Source organism: Polyodon spathula, chromosome 2 (assembly GCF_017654505.1).
Source record: "Polyodon spathula isolate WHYD16114869_AA chromosome 2, ASM1765450v1, whole genome shotgun sequence".
Taxonomy (NCBI): Eukaryota; Metazoa; Chordata; class Actinopteri; order Acipenseriformes; family Polyodontidae; genus Polyodon; species Polyodon spathula.
Window position 1 is genome coordinate 71,897,718 of NC_054535.1, and position 23,137 is coordinate 71,920,854.

At 34.1% G+C, this 23,137-nt stretch overlaps 1 protein-coding gene across 1 annotated transcript; it reads right to left on the reverse strand.

The window, feature by feature from the left end:
• Positions 1-5,133: 5,133 nt before the first annotated feature.
• Positions 5,134-12,971, reverse strand: fgf5 (fibroblast growth factor 5). The gene is made up of 3 exons (XM_041270595.1): positions 12,752-12,971; positions 11,147-11,250; positions 5,134-5,636 (listed from the first exon to the last, which is right to left on the reverse strand). The coding sequence occupies exons 1-3, from the start codon at positions 12,969-12,971 to the stop codon at positions 5,271-5,273; spliced, it is 690 nt and encodes a 229-aa protein (XP_041126529.1). The 3' UTR covers positions 5,134-5,270.
• Positions 12,972-23,137: the final 10,166 nt, after the last annotated feature.

Consider the following 23,137-nt stretch of genomic DNA (forward strand, 5'->3'; position numbering starts at 1 on the left):
CCAGAAACATTTTATTTTTATTTTATAGCCATAATATCCCATGGCAGGGCAGAAGCCCTGCTGCTGTAAATAGTGTGTGTGTGTAGGAATGTAAGGTTGGCAGAGATGGGGTTAAATCTGCCCCTGCCAGCAATTACAGGTGTGTCCATTCCTCAAACGTAACTGATGCTGATTTGGGAGTGGCCACATGTATACAAGGAAGGAGAAATCATTTGTCTGCCACAAGCCTATAAAATGCATTTTGTACTGTTTATATACTGAGGCGATCTGAAGAGGATAGTAGAGCTGTCATGCCACCATTTTTAAAAGGTTACTCTGCTGCTTGATTATTTCATTTGGATAACACTCTGGATATTAAAGTTGATGATTCCTGCTGGAATTTTATTTTACAAACTCACTGGGCTGAATTAACCCTATATTCCTACATCTTTTTAAGGATGCTTTTACGTCTTTCATTAAAACCTCTGTGCATTACATGCTCGAGATGTAATGGGGAAAAAGGGATACAAATGTGCAGGGAAGACTAATAAAGACATACAGTCTTCGAATGACAATCATGGCTCTAGAACAATGGACTATAGAATAATCTTTCTACAAGCTCAGTTTACGATGTCTAATGCACAATTTACCATGTTAAACCTAAGATAATGCATACTATTTTGTCACACACTTCATTTACTTTTTAGGAAAGGGTGTTCTGTCCATTTTAACATTATTTACATAGGGAGGGAAAAGTAATTTAACTAAACTTAGGTACCTGGTTAAGGGATTGATTGATTGACTGATAAAGAAACTTTTTTGTGACAATGAAAGCATTGATACGTGTGACACCAAAACTATTTGCATAACCACACCTCAATTAAAATACAATGACGCCTACTTGCATCATACAGACAAGTTTGTTGTAAACCCCCTTAAAGCAGGATGCATCTTACATTGTATCATAGTGTATAACAAAGGTGCAGGAACAGCATTCCTGTCCTTTTTTGTGTGTGTTTGTAAACATGTCCAGTGTATGACACTACCTTGCAAAATAAAAGCCATGGCGATCAATAAAAATGGATATATCTAAAAAGTACAATGTTTCTGTACTTCTATTGTATACAGTATAAAAACTAATAATAGCTAATCCAGTTTCCCAAATCTTAATCCAAGTTATAGTGAGCCTAATGTTAGTGTGTAGTCCTCTTTGTAAGTTGCCATATTGCTGATCTTGTTGTTATTTATTTACCTCTTTTTTGGCCACATACAAATTCTTTCAGACACAATTATTGAACATTATAATTTGATATCCAGCAACATGCAGGTGCCTCCCTGTGGATTATTGAAGAGTTTTCTTTAAAATTATTAAAATTTATTTATTTTTTTTTTTTTTTTTTTTTTTTAAGTTGTTTGAGTTGGCATTTATCGCTTCTCTGAGCCTGTATTAAGTATAATGCTATGTGGCTGGTAAAATGCAGATAAAGTATCCTTTTGGAACTTCCATTTTATTTATTTCCTTTTCATAAAATGGACATTTAACAAATGTATCTTAAAATAACAGAGAACAGAACAGAAGTTTTCATACTCAGCTTCCACATTGTTCTTGTGAATGGTGGCGTGTAAAATGCAATTAGAAGTGTTTCCTCTACAAATTATTCTAAATTAATTACAAATACAAAACAGAAAATAATTGATTGCACAAGTATTTACCCGCTTGAGTCAATATTTGGTAGAGGTACCTTTGGCAGCAATTACAGTCATGAGTCTATCTGGATAAGTCTCTACCAGCTTTGCACATCTGGACACTACAATTTTTGCCCATTCTTATTTGCAAAATTGCTCAAGTTTCATCAAGTTGGATGGGGGCCTTTGGTGAACAGCAATTTTCAACTCTTTACACATATTTTCAATTGGATTGAGGTCCGGGCTTTGACTGGGCCACTCCAAGACATTGACCTTTTTGTTTTTAAGCCACTCCAGTGTGGTTTTAGCTGTATGTTTGGTGTCATTGTCCTGCTGGAAGAATCTTCCCAGGTCTCTTGCAGACTTCAGCAGGTTTTCCTCCAGGATTTCTCTGTACTTTGCTGCATCCATTTTGCCCTCTATCTTCATGAGCTTTCCAGGCCCTGACACAGAGAAGCATCCCCACAGCATGATGCTGCCACCACCATGCTTCACGGTAGAGATGGTGTTCTTAGGATGATGTGCGGTGTTAGGCTGGCGCCAAACATAGCGCTTAGCATTGAGGCCAAAAAGCTCTATTTTGGTCTCATCAGACCATAGAATCTTCTTCCACTTGGTCTCAAAGTCTCCCATATGCCTTCTGGCAAACTAACCGAGATTTGAACTCCTTTAGAGTTGCCATAGGTGGCCTCCCTGACTAGTGCCCTTCTCGCCCGGATACTTAGTTTTTGAGGACAGCCTGTTCTAGACAAATTCACAGTTGTGCCATATTCTCTTCATTTCTTAACAATGGACTTTACTGTTCTCTGGGGGGATATTCACTGCCTTGGAAATGTTCTTATATCCTACCCCTGATTGGTGCTTTTGAAGAACCTTATTCCAGATTTGTTTTTAATGTTCCTTCATCTTCATGATGTAGTTTTTGTTAGGAAATGTACTAACCAACTGTGGAACCTCCCAGAGACAGGTGTATTTAACCTGAAATCATGTGAAACATCTTAATTGCACACAGGTGGACTCCATTCAACTAATTATGTGACTTCTAAAGACAATTGGTTGCAGCAGAGCTTATACAGATGTGTCATAGCAAAGGGGGTGAATACTTATGCAATCAATTATTTTCTGTTTTATATTTGTTATTAATTTAGAACGATTTGTAGATTTTATTTTTCACTTTGACATTATGGACTTTTTGAGCTGATCAGTGGCAAAAACTCCTAATTAAATCCATTTTGATTCCATGTTGTAACACAATAAAATGTGAAAAAGTCCAAGGGGGGTGAATACTTTTGAGAGCCACTGTAAATTGCTAGTCTACAGCAACATTTGCCTTTGTCAGGATTTTGGTCTATTGATAACAAACTACACTTTCTCACACTTTATTTAAAGACTACTTTTATAACAATGTTTCTAAACTTTCTATGAGGTTCGAGAATGTTTTGAAACATGAGAATAAACCCTAAACCCTCATTAAAAACAGCAAAGAAATGTTTCATGAATATCAAACCTTATTTGATGAATGCATATAGAGAACACTACAGTGAAGTGAAGTATATATATATATATATATATATATATATATATATATATATATATATATATATATATATATAGTATATTTTTTTTATTTTTAACAAACTGTTAATGTGAAAGAACCTTCAGTAACTATAAACAACAGAAGCTAACACTGTAGGCGGTCGTGTGACATTCCATTGAAATTTAGCATGTCCAACCAATATTGCATGTAACAACGTTGTGAATGAGAATTGAGGCTGCCCCCCAAGGGGTATGTTTTGCTGTATCTGTGAAAGTGGAAAAAATAATAAAGCAAAGTAGACAATAATTGGAGAACTACACAAAACCCCACCAGGCTCATTGTAAACACAAAACTTGTATTTTAGTATGTTTATGGATACAACCAAACTTCCAGTTTTCAGATATGATGTACAATTCATAGATGTATTTATTTATTTATAATTAATAAAGTTTAGGTTTATAATTCCTGACTGATATAATTGTATATAGTGTCAGAATACTGGGATTCCCAAGTTGTTTCAACAAACAAAAAAAAGTAGTTTTAAGTTTAAAGATATATATATATATATATATATATATATATATATATATATATATATATATATATATATATATATATATATATTTTTTTTTTTTTTTTTTTTTTTAAATATAATATCAGTTGAAAAATTCTTGACATCAAATACTTTACTTGCCTGGCCTTTCACAGTGAGGTCTGCATATTTTCAACCAAATATGCACAAGCTATCCATTTTATAAGCCTTTAACATCAGAAAAAAAGATGGCAGCATTAAAGAACGCCATCATTTTATTGTCACTTTACACCACATTCAGTGTTAAATATTTGATTTGCAACTTTCTAAAATGAAAACAAGTTTTCTTTAGAAAAGGTCAAACAATCAATTGATCACAAAGCTTTTCTTTGTAGTATTAAAAAAAAAAAATGAGGTCAGAATCATGGAAAATATAGGAAGAAACTTTGTTCATGTCCTATATGCCAGTAATTGCAGAACATACAGTAAAACCATCTCAGAGAACAATGTTTTCCATTATAACCTTAAATCATTTGTTTCACTCAAAAACAGCACCGCAGGAATCATTACCTTGCTTACTCAAGTCCCAGAGAGGTTTTTACAGGCTGGTTTATTTAATGATGACAGTGTTTGATAATGGTCCGTGACATTGATGGCTGCCATCTGATACACCTATGGCTTGAGCCCTCCCTAAAACATATAGTTCTCTTGCAAGGCATCTTTATTCCTGTGGAACTTTCATAGCAGGAATGCTGAGGGGTCATGGCAGGGATATTTTAAATAGCCAAACAGTGAAGTGATAGTTTTGATTGACAGTCTGCAAATCATCCTTCCAGCTGTTTGAAAAAAGAAGACCTTGGACTCAGAGGTTTAACAAAGCAATACACATATATCCTCATTAAAACAAAAAAAACAAGTACAACATATGGTTTCAATTAACAGCATAAAAAAATATGTTGTTTTAAGTTAAATTACATTTAAAACTTGCGCAGAGAAGTCTATAAATTCAACACAAAGAATGTAAAAAGTTGTTTAAAGCAACACGAAAACTTAGCATAAGCAAAGAATTGTGTGGCCTGCCTTTTCTAAGTTGTGGTTGACCTACAAATTGAACTACTAAAGAGCTCTCAACCAAAAGTCACACTTAAGTTTCTCCCCAAGCCGAAAAACAGTATTAAACCATTAAAGAAAGCAGGTGCTCACAATCATTAAGTTAGAAGGTGCATCCATGCGCTGTCTCGGAGGTCGTGGAAGACATTATGGAATAACATGAATGTAAACAATAGAGTCATGACAACAAGAAATCCAATTGTGTTCAGACCAATAGCTTCCACTGTTTTATATGCTTCATTTGGAATCTTCTCAGCCCTTGAGTGGTAAGCATGTTCCATCGATTAGAATGCTTCTTTTATTAGAAGGCATCTTTGCTTAGAGTTGAGCTAAGTAAACGCATGTTAAAGTCAGCCCAACCTTAGCCTCTGTCTTAAAGGCAGGTGCTTGGAATCATTTTATAGAGACAAAAATCCCAGACAGAACCTATCCGAATCTAAACTTGGGCCAATATTTTATTGTTTGAACACGCTTTTGTCCTGAATTCAGGTTAACCTTTGGTGTTGGAGGCTTTGGTGGTGGTGGTGGCTTTTTTTTCTCTGTAGTTTTTTTCTCAGTGATGGTAAACCCAGGCTCATTTTGTTCACGGGATGAGAACCTGGGCAGGAAATGCGTTGATACATGCTGGGACTTCACCCGGGGACTGGACCCCATTTTGGCCTTGCCCCTTTTGTTCAAGGCCACAAACCATTCCCTTCCAGTCCTGTGGTTTTTGTGTATCACAGAGGCGTACGTGTTGTAGCTGTTTTCTTGAAATCGTTCCCTGAACTTGCAATCATCTGTAAATTTTTCCTAAAAATAAACAACAAAAAATTATCCAATTTTAAAAGGTCGCTCACAAATCTGGAAAAGCTTTCCCAGGCTGTGAGCTCAGTAACAAAAACACAAAAGATGACAGTTTTTGCGAATTGACTGAACAAACACACAGTAGTTTGAGGTGGGCAAGCCGGGGTGAAAGAGCTGGGAAAAGGAAAACATTACATTGTGACATTGACTCCTGCAATTTCAAATGTATTTTCTGTTTTTAATAAAATACCATTGGATGACACACTATAAGCTCCCTTAAGCTTGATTGTTTCTAGTGGATTGAGTACCACTAAGTTAAATAACCTAATGCTTTTTTTTCATGCAGGTCTTAGTTAATTGCCATTGTGTGCCTGAGAATAATTAACTGCCCTGTATCATTTTACAGGAAATTTCTCATCTACAAAGTATTTTGGAATTCCGATGGATGTTTCTAGAATGTTTCTTATATTGTCCCGTAAAGCCAACACAGCTCTGAAGCTCCTAAAGCAGTACAGTGCACTTGAGGTTATTATTGACTAAGTCCATCTTCTACTGCATGACATGAAGCTGTAATGAGTCACATAAAGAAAACAGTTTTTTTCCATGGGTAAGTCTAGATGGTTTGGGAGTGCATGGACATAGTCCATGACTAGAATTGAGTAGTGCTTGATGTATCTGTTTTTGCCAACCAAGTTTGAAATATGCCAGCGGCTGTTTCAGATCGTAGCTGTACAGGATGTGATACTAGGAAGTGACTGCATGCCACACAGTTCCAGTATATCTGGAAATCTAATACCAGTCCCCCCACTGATCTCTATAAGAAAGGATTTTCTTCTAGAGATCAGTGTCTACACCATCTGCCACAATTAATAAAAACTGAATACCCCTAGTATTGTGTGACCCCTGAGTCCACAAGCTAAGAGGCACATCCTCTATTCAAATGTAGCATTACAATTTTATGTGCCACACTATACGTGGTGCAATTGTAATTTGCCCTATATTTGTGAAAATACAATGAAACCGTTCCATACAAAATCTATTAACAAACATTTTTGAGTCTTTAAAGTAACATTCTGAGTTTCTTATTAGTTTTGTATTTTCTTTTTTATAAAAAAAAAAAAAAAAATGGCAAAAAGGGCTATTTTACAAGAATTCAGACCACATACTATGGGGCAGGATACCCCCCCCCCACAAAAAAAAAATCAAAGAAGAGTACTATAGCAAGCGGGAGATCTGCCTTGGAGACTAAATAGGGTTACAAAAAACACAGCATGTGCTAAATATACAATACATACACACATCACTCCACTGAACTTAATCGTTCTGTCAGGCTACTTATGTTTTTGAGACTGCTGTGCTATATATATTTCTTTCTATGGTTAACAGTAAGTTATTTTACTGTACCAAATGTAATTTTAATCTTAACTTCCATTCCATTTTAGCAAAGCCTCACTCCAACTACAATGACGTCCACCTGAGTCTATAGACATGTCCCTTTATTTATTCTAAACATAGCCATTAACAGTTGTCTGAATATGGTAAAAATTACACTTTTGCATAGTGGCACATAAATAAAATGCTCCTTTTTTTTTTTTGCTTTCATTTATTCTGTTCAGTCTGTTTGCTTGGTGGAAACAACATTAAATAGCTGTTTCCTGAGGGCATGAAAATCCTTCCTCAAATAGGGAACAAAGTCTTTAAATGATATTTTAAGTAGGGCTTCCCTGAACAGTGTTGCTTATCTTTTTGAGTGAAGTCAGAGTTTACATGTCCTTAAATGTTAGCACTGTTTGTCAACACAACAAGGGCTAAATTGTGCAAACAGTCTACAATACTTGCTCATAATCTACCCTTAGGCCTTATTATTTGAATCTTTACTTTAGAATTGTTTGAGGAAGGCTACAGCCTACTAAACATTAAGGAGATACAGTAGGAGTTATACACCCCGCACACACCACTGCTACCACCACACACAAACACACATATTCCCTGGTAATTACTACAGTAAGTGCAAAATCTAGAAGGTTTAATAATGAAGATTTGCAGTTTAATCTCGAGTTGATCTATAATCTCATTCATAATGATATGGTGGTGTTTTGGTTATTTGATCATTAACTCTTAATTAATAGTTTTAGGTTAATGTGATAGGTACATGTTTAAAGACTTTGACATCTCTAAAGGTAAACCAGGTATTTTGAATTGATTTTTGTTTTACAGCAGAGTTTGTGTTAATGTCAAGCAAGACGGCTGCTAGTAAACTGTTGTAAAAGGTACATACGCACCCTAAATGTGTGATGAAAAAGCAACATAAAGACTGAATTATGGGACAATGGTGAAAAACAAAGCTTGAAAAAAAAGAATTTTGAAACTTAACATAATATTTATTATACACTGCTGCATAATTAGGTCTAACACCTAAACAATTCCAAGCATTAATTACTACATGTGCAAACTATTTATTTCTATGCCATGTTTACTGTGTTGCTGGAGAGCTTTGTGCTATGACCTGCCCCTCCTCCCCAACACACACACACACACACACACACACACACACACACACACACACATTGTGCTGCAACTGATAATTACTGTGCATGCAATGTATGCCTGAAATTAATGAAGTCTAGAAATTGGGCATACGTGGTTTGATTGGGTTACCATCTACAAAGCGGGCAAATGAGAAGCATTGAGAACAGATAAGAGAAGCAAAGCCTTTGTGAAAATAATTGCAGGACTTACTTTTATCTACAGTTCAGCTCAAAGTCATCAGAATGACTTTTCTATCAAAGAGCTGCAGTGATTGACAGGAGCAGGGCTTCCTTTGTACTAGTTGAAACCCATTAGTCCATTAAATAACTTTATCCAGTCAGGAAAGAAAAAAAGACAGATGCTGTTTTTTTGTATTAAATTCACAATTTACAGCAAGAGGGCACTCACATTTGGATTGGATATCACAGGTGTTGCTCCTTAGTTATAACCTTCTAGGCCTATACCCTAAACTATTTTATTCGTTTTTACAAAAAAATATTTTGGTAAAGAGGATACAATTGGTGGCTTTGGTTTATAACAAAAATATGAATGATCTCATTTTCATATGCTTTAAACATACAACGGAATAACAAATAATAAAAAATGCTATATTATAAATAAATGTTTTTATATAGTTTTAAGCACTGTGTGTTATAACAAGAAAATACTATTTAATATAAAGGACACAACAGGGTGAATGAAACAAAGTATTATCATTGAGATTTCTTTAATATATTTCATAGTTGACAGCTGTAAAAAGAAAAAAAAAATGGAAATATTGATTGCTACACTGTAGAATGTCCTGCCAATAACACAATACCTTAAACTAAAAACAAAACACATGCATTCATGAAGCCTCAATTTACAGTAATGGTTATTCAGAATCCTTTCTCTTCTGGAAATATGTCCACAGATTTATGGAATCTGTTGCTTTTTCAATGTGGTGCCCTTGGACAACTGAATTAGGCCTACATTTAAAAATAAGTCAAACGTTCTGCTTTGTTGAACAGTGCAAAAAACCGGAAAATTGTGTAATTACTGTACTTTCTATGCCATTTAGCCATGTTATCAACTATGAACTATGAATACAAACATTTCTATCAGCTTGACTGACCCCTTGTTTTTTTCTCAAGCTCCCAGAAGGGCCAGTAATTGATGATGTGTCTTATTTGATATTTAGTTCTAAAAATGTGCTTGTATTTTTACAAATTAAGACTTAACAGCTTTGCAGGTGGTCCATTAAAGGATTTTTGTAAATAAATTTGGTAGAAACTTACCTGACTAGCTAGTAAATTATCAAGTAGCTAAATTGTTGTTCAACTGTGATGAATAATAATAATAATAATAATAATAATAATAATAATAATAATAATAATAATAATAATAATAATAATAATAATGTTAGTCACTGCTCTTAGCTTTATTGATTTATAGATCATACTGTATAAGTGGGTTGTTTCCTGATATTAGTAGTACATGTGACTAAGAATATTTTCATGAATAAGGATCTATCTTGACATGAGTTCCCTAAAACAACATTCTACTTATGACATCACTATAGCAGTATTTAAAAAGTAGCAAATAACTAAAACTAGTATAATTGTGTGGAGTTGTTCAATGCGGACACAACTGTTACCATTAACATAATTGTTTGTTTATTTTATATAGTTTCTGTAAGGATAGAGGTGCCATAATTAAAATGTAACCATAGGGGAAGTCATACATTATTTCATAAACCAAAAAAAAAAACAATAAATCAGTACACATATGAAACCCCACTAAAAAGAACACGCACTTGAGATTGGTGTTGTATAATGACTTACAATGAGCCATGTTTATACACTACACAAATGAAGTATTTGTATCCTTGCATTTAATATACTGAATTTAGATGTGCAACTCTACTCCTGCTGCTGCTCCAGCAGAATGACTGCCCTATGTGCACTAGATGACTGCTGTCCCCACTGGCCTGTCCTGTATAAATAGTTTTTAATAAATGAATACTAAATACATTTACAGTATAATCCTCTAAGCAGATTTTTTTTTTATTCATCTAACTGAAGTATTCACCAAACATAAGTGCCCGTCCAGTAGCCACATCCAAGTGCAACATTGTATTCTTTCACATGGATTTTAAGCTGTGGAGCAGAATGTTTAACACACTGTTTACCTGTACACAAAGTAGACTCTCTTGTGTGGTGTGTGTTTATACTTTTAAAATGGCCATAATTGTATACAATTGTGCAAACCTACCCCTTAGTTAAACATGTCGATAGCCTTGTAATGCATAAAAGTAAGAACTGGTGCACCAGAAATGTATCTACGTAAAGGAATTATTCAGCTGTACTACTTGCAGCTATGTGTACGGTATTTGCATCAATTACATTTCAAAATCTCACACTAAATACTGTACTACTATTACGGCTTCTGTTAGACTTTTGCTATATCAGGTTATGGTTGCTTTGATTACATGATGTTAAATAAAAGATCTAAATTATGTTCATTTTTTTTTTTGTTTGTTGTTTTTTTGTTTGTTTGTTGTATGTTTCAATCCTAAAATTCTAGGTGATATTCTCTTTAATATTTGGCCTTAGCTGTATATTTAAAGCTCAGTTTTCACTCCTAATTGGTAAATGAAGGATGGTACTGACAACAATTTAAGTATAATTAACCTCTAGATGAAAACCACATTAGTATGTATTGAAAGACAAATATGATTATTCTGACCTGATAAATCATATTGAGAAAGTAACAACAAATGATTCAGTTAAACAATCACTACTGTATCTTAATTCTGTTTATATTTAGATGTCAAATGGATTACACTTCTAGTACACAGAAGCTTAAAAAGACAAGACTAAATTCCAAAGAATCATATTCTGGTTTTAACAGCTATGGAAAACACACCCTTTAATCAGAAAGATTGTAGGTTTTTATTTTCTTGTTTCCTTTCAGACATTTAGATAAGATAAAATCACAATACTTACAATTGAATGAAGCCGTCCCCTTTTATTCATTGCTAAAAATCTGTTTGTAAAAACTCCTCGAATTCCTATAATCCCTTGAGACAACGCAAAGAGCTCCAAAACACCTGCAAAGAGACATTTCGAAATAGCTGTGTATTAGCAGTTAGCATTTGCCCATAATAATTTACAAAACACAGCTGCTTAGTTGCACACACATTGTAGTGGTAGTCCTTCTCATAAAATATACTGTTAATTTTGTTTTAAAAGTCCCTTTCTCACACACAAATATGTTTTGAGTTATTTATTCACTTATACAGAAAAGTGGGTTCTTGCAAGTGTTCAATTTAGAATCATTAAAACAATATAGTTCTAAAGGAGTATCATATATGGAGCTATTGAGCCACTTATGACTTTTTGAACTCAAATAAAATGTGCTCCAATGAAAGTTTTCACAAGTATTCAGTATTAGCAATAAGCAATGCAAAGAAGCTGATTGTTAAAACTACCAATTAAATCAAACTGTACTGTACCAGTTTACAAGTACCAGTAAATAACACAATATGTATAACACATCATAAATACCAATTATTACATAGTAGGCCAATATTTAATTTAGCATTTTTCTTGTAAATCTAATCTTTTGGTTATTGTATAGCCAAATCGTGATGTAGGGACATGTTGGGTCTTAATATACAGCAGTAAGTTAACTGTCTTCTTAACATAACCTTATTTAAATACTATATTTGTTTATACACGCACGCGCGCGCACACACACACACACACACACACACACACACACACACACACACACACACACACACACACACACACACACACATATATCATGTGATGCATTGCATTGGGCCAGAGACAACTATGTATATGCCAATAGCCAACTCTAAACATTCAGATCCCTGGACATGCACCTGTTACCCACATACCTGATATGACTACAACAAGATACAAAGAACACCAGCAAGAAAATCTAACAGACATCGATTTACACAAGATGATCAACACAGATCAGGAAATAACCTTTTCCCCAGAGGACTAGAAGCACAGATGTTAACAGAGCATTAAACCTATAACGATTACATAATGCAGAATGTTAAACCTTATGTCAGCATTAAACAAAGTTGATTTGTGCAACATGTAATAACTGGAAATATCAGTTCACAGATATTTTGCAATTCACAAACGGTAATACATATGATATCACGTTCCTATATATATATATATCTATATATATATATATATATATATATATATATATATATATAAAGCAAAACAGAATAACAAAACAGATAATCGTATATTAAATATCATAAACACTATTACAATGTGATGTTCTATATTATTACACATTCTACATTATTAACAAACGCGATTTTATAATATGACTATGATATTTTGTTAAAAATAAACATAAATTCACCTGTCTGTTTTCTTTCATGTTTATTTCTTATTGTGTATTGTGGTTCATTAAACAGCTGAAAAGCTAAATCTCTGTAAATAAATACATTATTCAATCCAATAACTGCAAACCGTTTAAGGTCAATGATGTTTTATTTTTTCCTGGTCAGTGCACAAACAGCAACATGTTTTTGAACTATAAATTAAACTTACTCAACTGATTGGGCTCATGACTGCCGTTAACTCTCCCATCGGGGTGAATCTGCAGATGAAAACCAATGCCGACCCTACAGTAAAGTCTGCAAGTCCTGCGACCTGAGCTGCTGTCTTCTTCTTTAACCTGACCGCCCAACAGAACCTGTTCAGATTCGGGCACGGCGGCACTGTGGATCAAAGGAGCGAAGCAGAAGAAAATGAATAAAGAAAAGCGCATTCTTCCAAAAAGGTGCACTCTCCCTCCGCTAGGACAGTTCCAGCATGTTGTTGTTGATCCCTTGCTCCATGCACTAATAAGCGTGTCCACACACTTGCAGTTGCAGCTCTGGTAGGCATAACCTCCGCTGCAGTAGCTGGAGTAGTTCTGCTGGCACTGGGATATTTATAACACAAATGATCTCACTGCTAGATGCATGCCTGAGTTCTGAAGGACGCTCTCCCATCCCAAATTTCTCTCCCAAAAAAAGGACCTGCACATAACCGACTCACGTACAAAAGCAAGAAAAGTGGAAACCGGCATTGAGAAAGTGGCATCAGAAAAAAAACGTGCCAGGACGCCATACGCACAGCCTTTTACGCACGAAGGAGCTCATTTTAATAGAAGGGCAAATCCTACAAATAATTTATAACGAACAGAAAATGGAATCCCAAGTGAATATGGGAATGAGTCATTTCGTGTGATCAAAGTATAGATGTTCCTGAAGAGATATTTTTAACAGAATGGTCTCTTAACGACCCACGGTGAGGCGACCCCCCCCCTACAGAGGTTTATATAAACGGTTAGGTGGTATGCATGGATGATTGTGTGTTATCCCTCAGTTTATTGACGGTAGACTGGTTAACAGTGAAGTCTTACACGTGCATATGGGAAATCGTGAGTATGTACAGTAACTTGCATTACAAATGAGAAATACAACACAACAAACGTGGTGTATTTGAACGCAGGTTGCATAAATATGGATCTCAAGTAGTCCTGCGGTTTTATTTTATTTATTTATTTATTTATTTATTTATTTTGTGACTGGACTAAAGCTAACAATTAAAAAGAGGAAACTTTTAAAATAAATATCCATAAAGCATGTATATTCTATATTTCTATTTTCAAAAAGTACATCATATTACAAATATATTGTCGTAGTATAGAGTAAAGAATGTGAAACATATGGCACCTTCATGCTCCGTCAATAAAAAAGCCCTCTGGTGTAATCATTTTACACCAAATACCGGTAACTTAAAATTAGCATAGTCTATTATTACCGGTATACATTTTTTTAATCTATGTAAATACAAACATTTTAATTACAGTATCTAACATCATTATATAGCCAGCTCCTCAATCACACAAGAAACTCAGTAAAAAGGTAATACACACGTTTCTTTAATTAGGATGCCATTGTGAAGTTTTCAGCCTTTTATAAAGCATATAGTCCTAATCTATGATGTGTTCTGGTCTGCAGAAAGTGTTCACCTCAAGTAACCGAAGAATCCCCTTTGAATAATAGAAAAGATTTATGTTTTATATATATATATATATATATATATATATATATATATATATATAGAGAGAGAGAGAGAGAGAGAGAGAGAGAGAGAGAGAGAGAGAGAGAGAGAGAGAGAGAGAGAGAGAATATTCATCTATTGTAAGATCACATTTCAGACAGTACACATGATTGACAGGAATTGTGCATATTGTACATTCGAGAAGCCTAAACACGTACTAGATGCTAAAGAAGTTAAGTAAAAACAATTGACTAACAACATGCTAACATTTTAATCAAAGGTCTAATCGGAACGATTATAAGATGCTGCTATTATGTCATGTTTCTCTGTGGATAGCCTTTTAGTATTGGTTTTGTCATCGTAACTTCCTCGCAAATGAAGTGAACAGCGAGTATTGTGTATTACGAGCTTTTATCTCAAATATCCAACATCTTATTATGTAAATACATAATAAGAAATGTAGCCTACGTATTGAAATAATATTTACATAACTACGGTGTTCTTAATTCCTGAAATAAAAAAAAAAAAAAAAAAATGTCATGGTTAAAAAAAACGCAGCAAACCGTAACGTTCTCGAGCCAAACCGTAACAGACTGGAGGCTAGCCATGATTAATTAATATAATGAGGTGTCACGACATTAAGATAACTGTACCTTGTATTGTTACAATAGTGCCAAAAGAAACTCATACAGAGGCAAGGTTAAAAATACTCCCTAGTGAGATTCGCCACAACCACCAGCCTACTGTACAGTAAGTATCCTCACCATACTATTCTTTATAGGAGCACGGGTACGTTTTACAGAAAAAAAGGAATTAAATAAACCTTTTGTTTTTCAATGAAGATGCCAAATATGATGCTTCGTGGGTAAATGTAGGTTTTGCTTTAGCTAAAGTACATATTTAAATTTTAAGATATTATGGCTAATTTTGCAGTCTGACTTGACCTGAGCATCTCAAACTGAAGTAAAGTAGATGTTAAGAAAAAGTGATTACTGTCTTCATTTCAGTTTAAATTATAATGGCTAATATTTTTGGAAAATGCTGAAACAAAAAGTAAACAGGTGCAGAGTTTTGGCAGCTGGCTTATTGAAAATGGCCTCTGCTCTGTTTTAGAAGTCACAACCATTCCAGAATCCTGGGTTTTTATGATTTGTATTGGAACCATTAGAGTGAAGATCAAGACAAAAGCCTTTCAATAATTCATGTATTGTGATGCCTGTTTTTTGATGATGACAATCTGACAACAAGGCACCTTCTGAGAAACATGTAGCACATCAGTTCCAAAATAAACTAATGCCTCTCTTACAATATATGAGAGCATTTCAAGTTTTAAGTTCCAATTTTGGAAACAAATATACCTCTCTGTCAATAGGTTGAATCTCCCTTCCTCAGCTGTAAAAACACATAGCACATAATGAGAACATCTAAATCAGAAAAACATTAATTAGTATGTGCATCCACAATACAGTACAGTATAATTGTGTACATTTAAAATGCATTATCTGCTGATTAACCCTTTAATTCTGGATACTATTCCACAATCTGGTGTAATGGTATATATCTGAGTTACTAGTTCTGGTCTTAGCTCTGACCTCTATTGTTGAGTGTCAGTTTCACTATAGAACACATTATTAACCTTTTTTATCACCAATTCCAGCTGACAACAGAAACATTTATGTCACAACGAAATTGTTTTATTTTTTAATTTTATTTTAGTAATAAATAAGTTATCATTTGCTACAACTAAAATTAGTTCAATAGACAGCTGTGGCAAAAAGTTTTGCATCACCCTATAGAATTAACACATTTTGCTTCATAAAATCAAATGAAAGCTGCTGAATAATGTTACATTAACATATTGAATTCCATATTGCTTTATAGTTTTCCATATACTGACAAAAATTGAAAAATGTGACATTGTGAAATCTAACATAATAGTACTACTATTATGGCTTCTGGTAGACTTTTGCAATAGAATTGTCAGTCTCCAATATTAGATAGTTTCATTATTCAGAGCATTTTAAATACCTTCCTGAAAGTGGAGACAAAAGTATGGTGAGCAAGCAATCTCAGCAGAAAACAAAAAAGATACAATGTCAAAGATATATATCTGAAAGGACTGTGTTTTAAAATAAGTAGGCTTCCATTTAGATGTACAGTAGTTGATTTTGTTGGTATAGTACTATATTTTCAACAAAAAAAGTATTTTAATTCGGGAACGATATGATTCTGAAAATTATCACTTGCCAAAACAGACGACATGTGGACCGTAATACAGTACATACTTTTAAATCTGGTACATATTGTAGCAGTATGTAAAATTCCCCATTAACAACCCAACTGGAAAATTAAATAAAAATGTTACCCATGCTCAGAACTGCATAAAACATAAAAAGCAATGTAATTTAACAAAATATTAAAACAACAACAACACAGTTTCCAGAATTAAAACAGTATCCAAAGTCAATATTCAAATACAGTGCTCAATAAGGCCCTAATGTCACAGTTCACTTCCAAAAGAAAATGCACAAAAGAAACTAAAAACATACATCACAGTATCTAAAACTGTCTAATGATTAACTGTTTTACATTACAGTAGCTGGTCTCATTCGCTTTGTTTTTGCTGCATTTTTGTCAGGTGAAACTGGAGGAAGGGCTATGCAACTGCACAATAAAGACAGACTGATTTGTGCATGTAAGAAAAAAATGTGGGCTGTGACAGATAATCAAATAAATTGTAACACTGAAGAGATGGGCTTTGTACTGCCGACCCATAGAGGCTTTTGTATCAGACTCTGTGACAGTAGTCAAATCATACCCGTGGGCAAGTGCATTAATTTGTTAAATATATATAATTGGAATTGATTTGTTTCTTATATAAATGATGGTAAAATGCAACTGACATTATCGGTTGAGTGTCATATATCCCATAAATATATATAATATATATATATATATATATATATATATATATATATATATATATATATATATATATATATATATATATATATATATATGCATCACACCTGCCCTGTCCTTGTCTTTAACAATGAAATGAGCAGCAACATCCAATACATTTAATTCATCTAAAATAAAAAGTAAACTTGTAATTGAAAGATCTTCACCATCCAAAATTATTAAATGTAGAAACCAAACTTTGTGGACTACTGGGGCTCCACTTTTTATAAATAAATGATGATTTTAAAAAGCTATAATCTGCTTTCGTAGATGTTTTACTAATTGCTAGATATATTAATACTCATACATACAATGTAAATACAGTGTGAGTAATAATTCTGAACATCATTTTCCCAAGTTCAGTGATCAAAATGAACTATTTTTCACAGGCTCAGGGTTTATGTTAGCATTGCAAGGCACTGTACAGTAGCGAAACCATAATGAGGCACAAATATTTAGAATATTGCTTTACGTTTTGCAAAGAGCTTTACTGGCAAAAAAAGAAAAAAAAATAGAAAAGATAACTTAAATAGCTTTTAAAACTGAAGTGGGGGGTTTTGAATTGTTTTCAGACAGAAATTTAAGTTTGTACAAAACAAACACAAATGTACCATCCAGTGGTTTAGTGCCTATATTCAAGTATACTTTTTTAATAGTCCTGTCAGTATTAAAAACTATCTTGATTTTGAATAAATGTGTCTGTGCCTCCCCCTTTTTTTTGCCATCTTTTGATGGTTTAGCATTAGACAGCAATAACACAGCACACATATAAAGCTACAAAGGTTATTTTTGAAGTAGTTTATAAAACCCTTAAAAGAGTTAAAGGAAGTATTAAATAAGAAGAAGATTATGATGGGGAATTAGTGTCAATAATAATAATAATAATAATAATAATAATAATAATAATAATAATAATAGATTAGTTGTCTTTACAAAAACCTAATTATTTTCAAGAGTTTGTTTTAATGAATGAGGTGTTCCATTTCATTGGGATATCGGTGTGCTGATAATACACGTCAAGCATATTTAAATGGATAGACATTATGGGGGTCAAGCAGGTACTTAAGAAGCTCAAACCTCTCCTCTCTGCCCTATGAAACCACACATGAAAATACTGGTAACAAAATTATGTAAAGCATTCAAAGACTTTAACTTTTATTTAAAAAATGTAATTATTATTATTATTATTATTATTATTATTATTATTATTATTATTATTATTATTATTATTATTATTAATTACAATAATAATAATAATAATAATAATAATAATAATAATAATAATAATAATAATAATAACCAAAATACATTAGCTAAACTGTAATACAACATTGCTGGTGTATTCTGAGGGGCCCATGCATCCCTTCATCATTAAACGTTCAACAGACTAACATTAAGTTTTCATTTTCAATTAACTGATGATTTCCAGACATCCTCCCCCCCCCCTCCTCATAGATTTATGAAAGCTGGTTTTGGGGTTAAAGGTTATTTGTCAATCCTAGAGCAGTAGGTGGCTATAGTGCTTAAATGTAACATTCCACATGTCAGTCAGGCATTTAATCATCAGGCTGACCTAAACATTTGCTAAACCATAACTGGTAGCTATTAATTGCTGGGAAAGTGCCCTTTGTTTTGCACTATGGTCATAGCCCGTTTGACGACGAACAATGAAACACCTGTTGCTTGGTTATGGAAAGAACCACCTGTCAATGGTAGCACTAACTAGTGACACAAAGCTGTCAATAAGAATCCTTGAGAGACTTCCCTCCTGATGGTAAAAAAGAGCAGACACCTGCCCTGTGATACTGAAGACTGAATGACAGTCGCCTCACTGCTTCCACAAGATATCAATAGGTATTTCCCCAAGAGATTTCACTGGTGAAGGATCTATGGCTAAAACATCTGCTAACAGATGAATGACCGCCCACAGATTCTACCTATGAAAACCATGCACAAAAGAACTTTGCTATGAACACTGTACACCAAATGAAGGTTGCATTTAAGTATTGTCCATAGCTTTGTTCAGTGCAGACTGCATGTGCATTCAACAAGCAGAATTCATTTTTCTTTATAAGCTACTTTTATTTACATTGTAAATCTGGGCTTGTTCTGCGTGCCACAAACAACAAAACATACTCATGGAGGCCATACAGCAGAGATGACCAGGACTCTGTACATTATTTGTCTTAAGGCCGAATTGCTTTATTATGCTATAATAGTTAATTGGCTTTAATTATCATTGTTCTGGGAGTTCTGTAAAAAGGGCTATATAAGTGTTATTTTAGTTATTTTAAAAAACAAAGTATAAAAATTATCTCTGAAGCTAGGAGTCAAAGTCAAAACAATTTACTTAGTGCATTAAAAACTGTGCATAGTGGATTATTAAACGTCTTGAGGGATCCCATTTATTCACAGCAGTCTAGTGTGGAATGGTTTAGTTGAAGTCAGACTGAAAGTACATACAGTAGCTGACTTTCATATTAATATACAGGACCTTACATAAAAGAACATTCAAAGCCTTTATTGTGTAACAGCTATGACTAGACTATGCATCGAGGTGTATATATAGCGTTTTGAGTCGTTAACTCATGTAACCTAATCAAGGGTGGTTATGTTGGGATGCTTCATGTTCTTTAATCTGATAAATCTTGTATTTTTTATGGAGGATGGAAAGTTACTTTATACTAACCTTACATAATTTAGCTGTACTCCTTCTTTGGAATCCAGATACCCCGTTTCATGCTGAATGTAAAACAACACAGAAAAGCATTACTACAAATCAACCACACATCAAATGTTGAGTCGCCGTCTTTTACAGAGAGAAATGCTTGTGATTGCTTATAAAATAAGAAGTCATTTCTGGCAATGATTCTGATTCCAGTACAACAGATACAGCTCAATATTATGTTTATTCAAGGCATTGTTTTAAATGTTTATTTTTAAGGTATGTATTCTCTGCATCTGATAGACATGTTGTTTTAGGACTGTATTATAAGTAGCAATCTATGTCCTTCTATTTTATTATAGGTTGAATAACAGGTGGCAGGGCTTTAAGATGTATAAATCTGCAAGAATTAACTTGTCCAAAACAAACAGTCCACACACTTACTCATAAATGTTAAAAACTGTTCAGTAGCACAGTTAGACTGGTAAATTGGCAGAGAGGCTGAAATTACTAAAGGTTCAGAGATCTTAGTTTTAGGTCAGCTATGAGTTGGCTGCCAGGGTAGATTTTCAGGTTACCATGGTTTTACCTTTTTTGTACCATGCATTTACTAGATTACGTGGTTGCCTATGGTAATTATTTCATTTTGTTTTACTAAGAGTAGAAGAGGCTTGGTGGTCCAGTGGTTAAAGGGGCATGTCAGGTGTCTTCAGGGTCAAGCATCTTACTGGCTGCAATTATTAGAGGAAGCATCTGGTTGGTTAATGACATAAAGAAGGTCTTAAAGGGGTGGAGACAATTTTACTCTCCAGGTGAAATGAAAGTGAAAGGCAATCTGAAAGCAAGGCTTGCAAACAGAGATTTAACCTAGTGTAGTACCAGATATCATGTTTTAAATCGAGACTATAAATCTTTCAAAATTTATCTGAGACCTATATAGTGAATAAACATGCCAGGTGTGAAAAAATTATGTAATTATTTGTCAGCTACAATCATTTGAAGAATTGACTCCAGTGCTCCAGTTTTACTTTTCATGTATTTATTTATTTTTTGTTCGCTTTAAAAAAAAAAAAGTTCCAAATGTTCCATTTGCTTTGCCCTGGTGTATATATGCTTATTGACTATTTTCCTATGTGTGTCTATCTGTTAAACCCAATTTATTTAGTTCAGTATTGAGGCAAGCTAGTAACATAATTAAAGCTCAAACTATGTTTGCCTGCGTTTTCATTATCCAATCTGTGGACAGGTAGATTACTTCATTCTTCAGTGATTTCAATCCCCTTCAATGAACACTGCATTCCTAACTAAAGAAACACACTTCATGAGTTATTGCTATTCATAAAACCCATCTCTGAGCATGTTCCCTGGTGCTGTAAATCTGCATACCCACTGTTTATGCAGTATATAAAGGTTAACTGAGAACACATTGGATAGACATCTCAACAGTGGAAGATTAGTTTGGTGTAGTTTTACATACGATTTCCTACAGTTGTATTTTTACCTCAGGGACAGCTCTAACTAAAGGACTGTGTGGCAGTAAATAAAGGAATGTGTTCTGCCGGACGACACATATCCTGGATGATGGACAAGCCTCTAACTTGATCTCAGTCATGCCAAAGTTTTGCACCGCAAGAGATAACTATGGACGACAACCTTAAGCATTGCTCTGTGACCTGAGCTTGCATTCTCCTGTCCTCTAATGGCAATGGCACATGCCACTGTTCCTGTTAGCTAGACTGGAACAGACCCCTGTTCTGAACAGCAAAGTCTTACTCACTTGGAGTGGCTCTCTCACTGCGAGACTCTTTACTCTTCAAAGCAAGCAAATAACCATTCATTTGAATGTCTTCACACATTTTCAGTGAGTTTTTTTTTTTTTCTAACAAAATAACACTAGCAAAAAACATGAATGAACAATAATGAAACTGCTCCTTCCCTCAAATAGTTTCATTAACCCAATTAAGTTTTCTTTATTTCTTATCTTTTCTGGGCGGGGATCTTGTAATAATTAGTAAATCTGGAGTCTTGTATAACTCCTAATCCGTTTTAGCTTGCAACTTCATATTTTTAGTATTATAAAAACTCTTTGGACAAAATCTAACGGCACCCTTCACTTTGACCTGTGAGCTAAGGTGGCTGCCATATTGGGGGTCACGCGACTTTTTGTTTTCCTAATGATAAATACCCAGCGCTTTGAGATAGTGTCTTCATACTTGCTACACAGATTTATTACTCTAAGTCAAGATCGATCATGTCGTACAATAAAAATGAACCCTTGCTTGCTTGTTATTTTACAAGGCACCTATGATATTTGATTTAGTATTATTAACAGTAGGGTTACCATATGACTCCATGTTCAATGAGACACTTAGGGACAGTTCAGGCTTTTCAACTCACACCACAATGCATTCTGGTATATTTTCACTTGTTTCTTTTCTTCAAGAGAAGTAGGACGACACTTACCAGAATGCAAAAGGGGGACAGTATGCGTAGAATAAATGTAAAATGAATATATATTGGAAATTCCATACATTTGATCTAATGGCATGTTTACCTTTAAACGGTATAACATGGCTATACCACAAACATTTCTAATGTAGTAAAAAGTACAGAAAGCTAAACATGTAAATAAAAGCGTCTGTCAGAGTGAATGGCAGGTTGTCTTTACAGCAGTGTTAATGTGCCCCTGACAACCAGAAAGATTAAAGTTTACTGTACATCAAAATAGTCTGCAGAAACTGTAGTCGGATGTTTGATATATTTAATGTTTTGAGTTGTTAAATAATGTAACCTAATCCAGGGTGGCTATGGTATGATGCTTCGTGTTCATTAATCTGACATATACTTTTTTATGGAAGATGGAAAGATACTTTACATTAACTTCACTTTTACTCCTACTGTGGAATCCAGAGACTCCTGCTTGTTTGCCGTGTCTCATGTTTTATATTTCAAGAGATGACAGACAAGTTTTTTTCACATTGGATATATTTTATTAAAACATTAGGGAACAACCATTTATTTTTATAACATAATCAAGTCCATTCATTCCTCTGAAAGGCAGGAATATACTACCTGGAAATTATGGCTAACCAGGTCCATCCCAAACTGCACTATTGAAGATGGATGGCTTTCCGATGTTCACAGCACAAACTGTTACTATTTATTTAGTAGATGTCTTTATCCAAGGCAACTTACAGAGACTAGGGTGTGTGAACTATGCATCAGCTGCAGAGTCGCTAACAACAACGACTCACTCG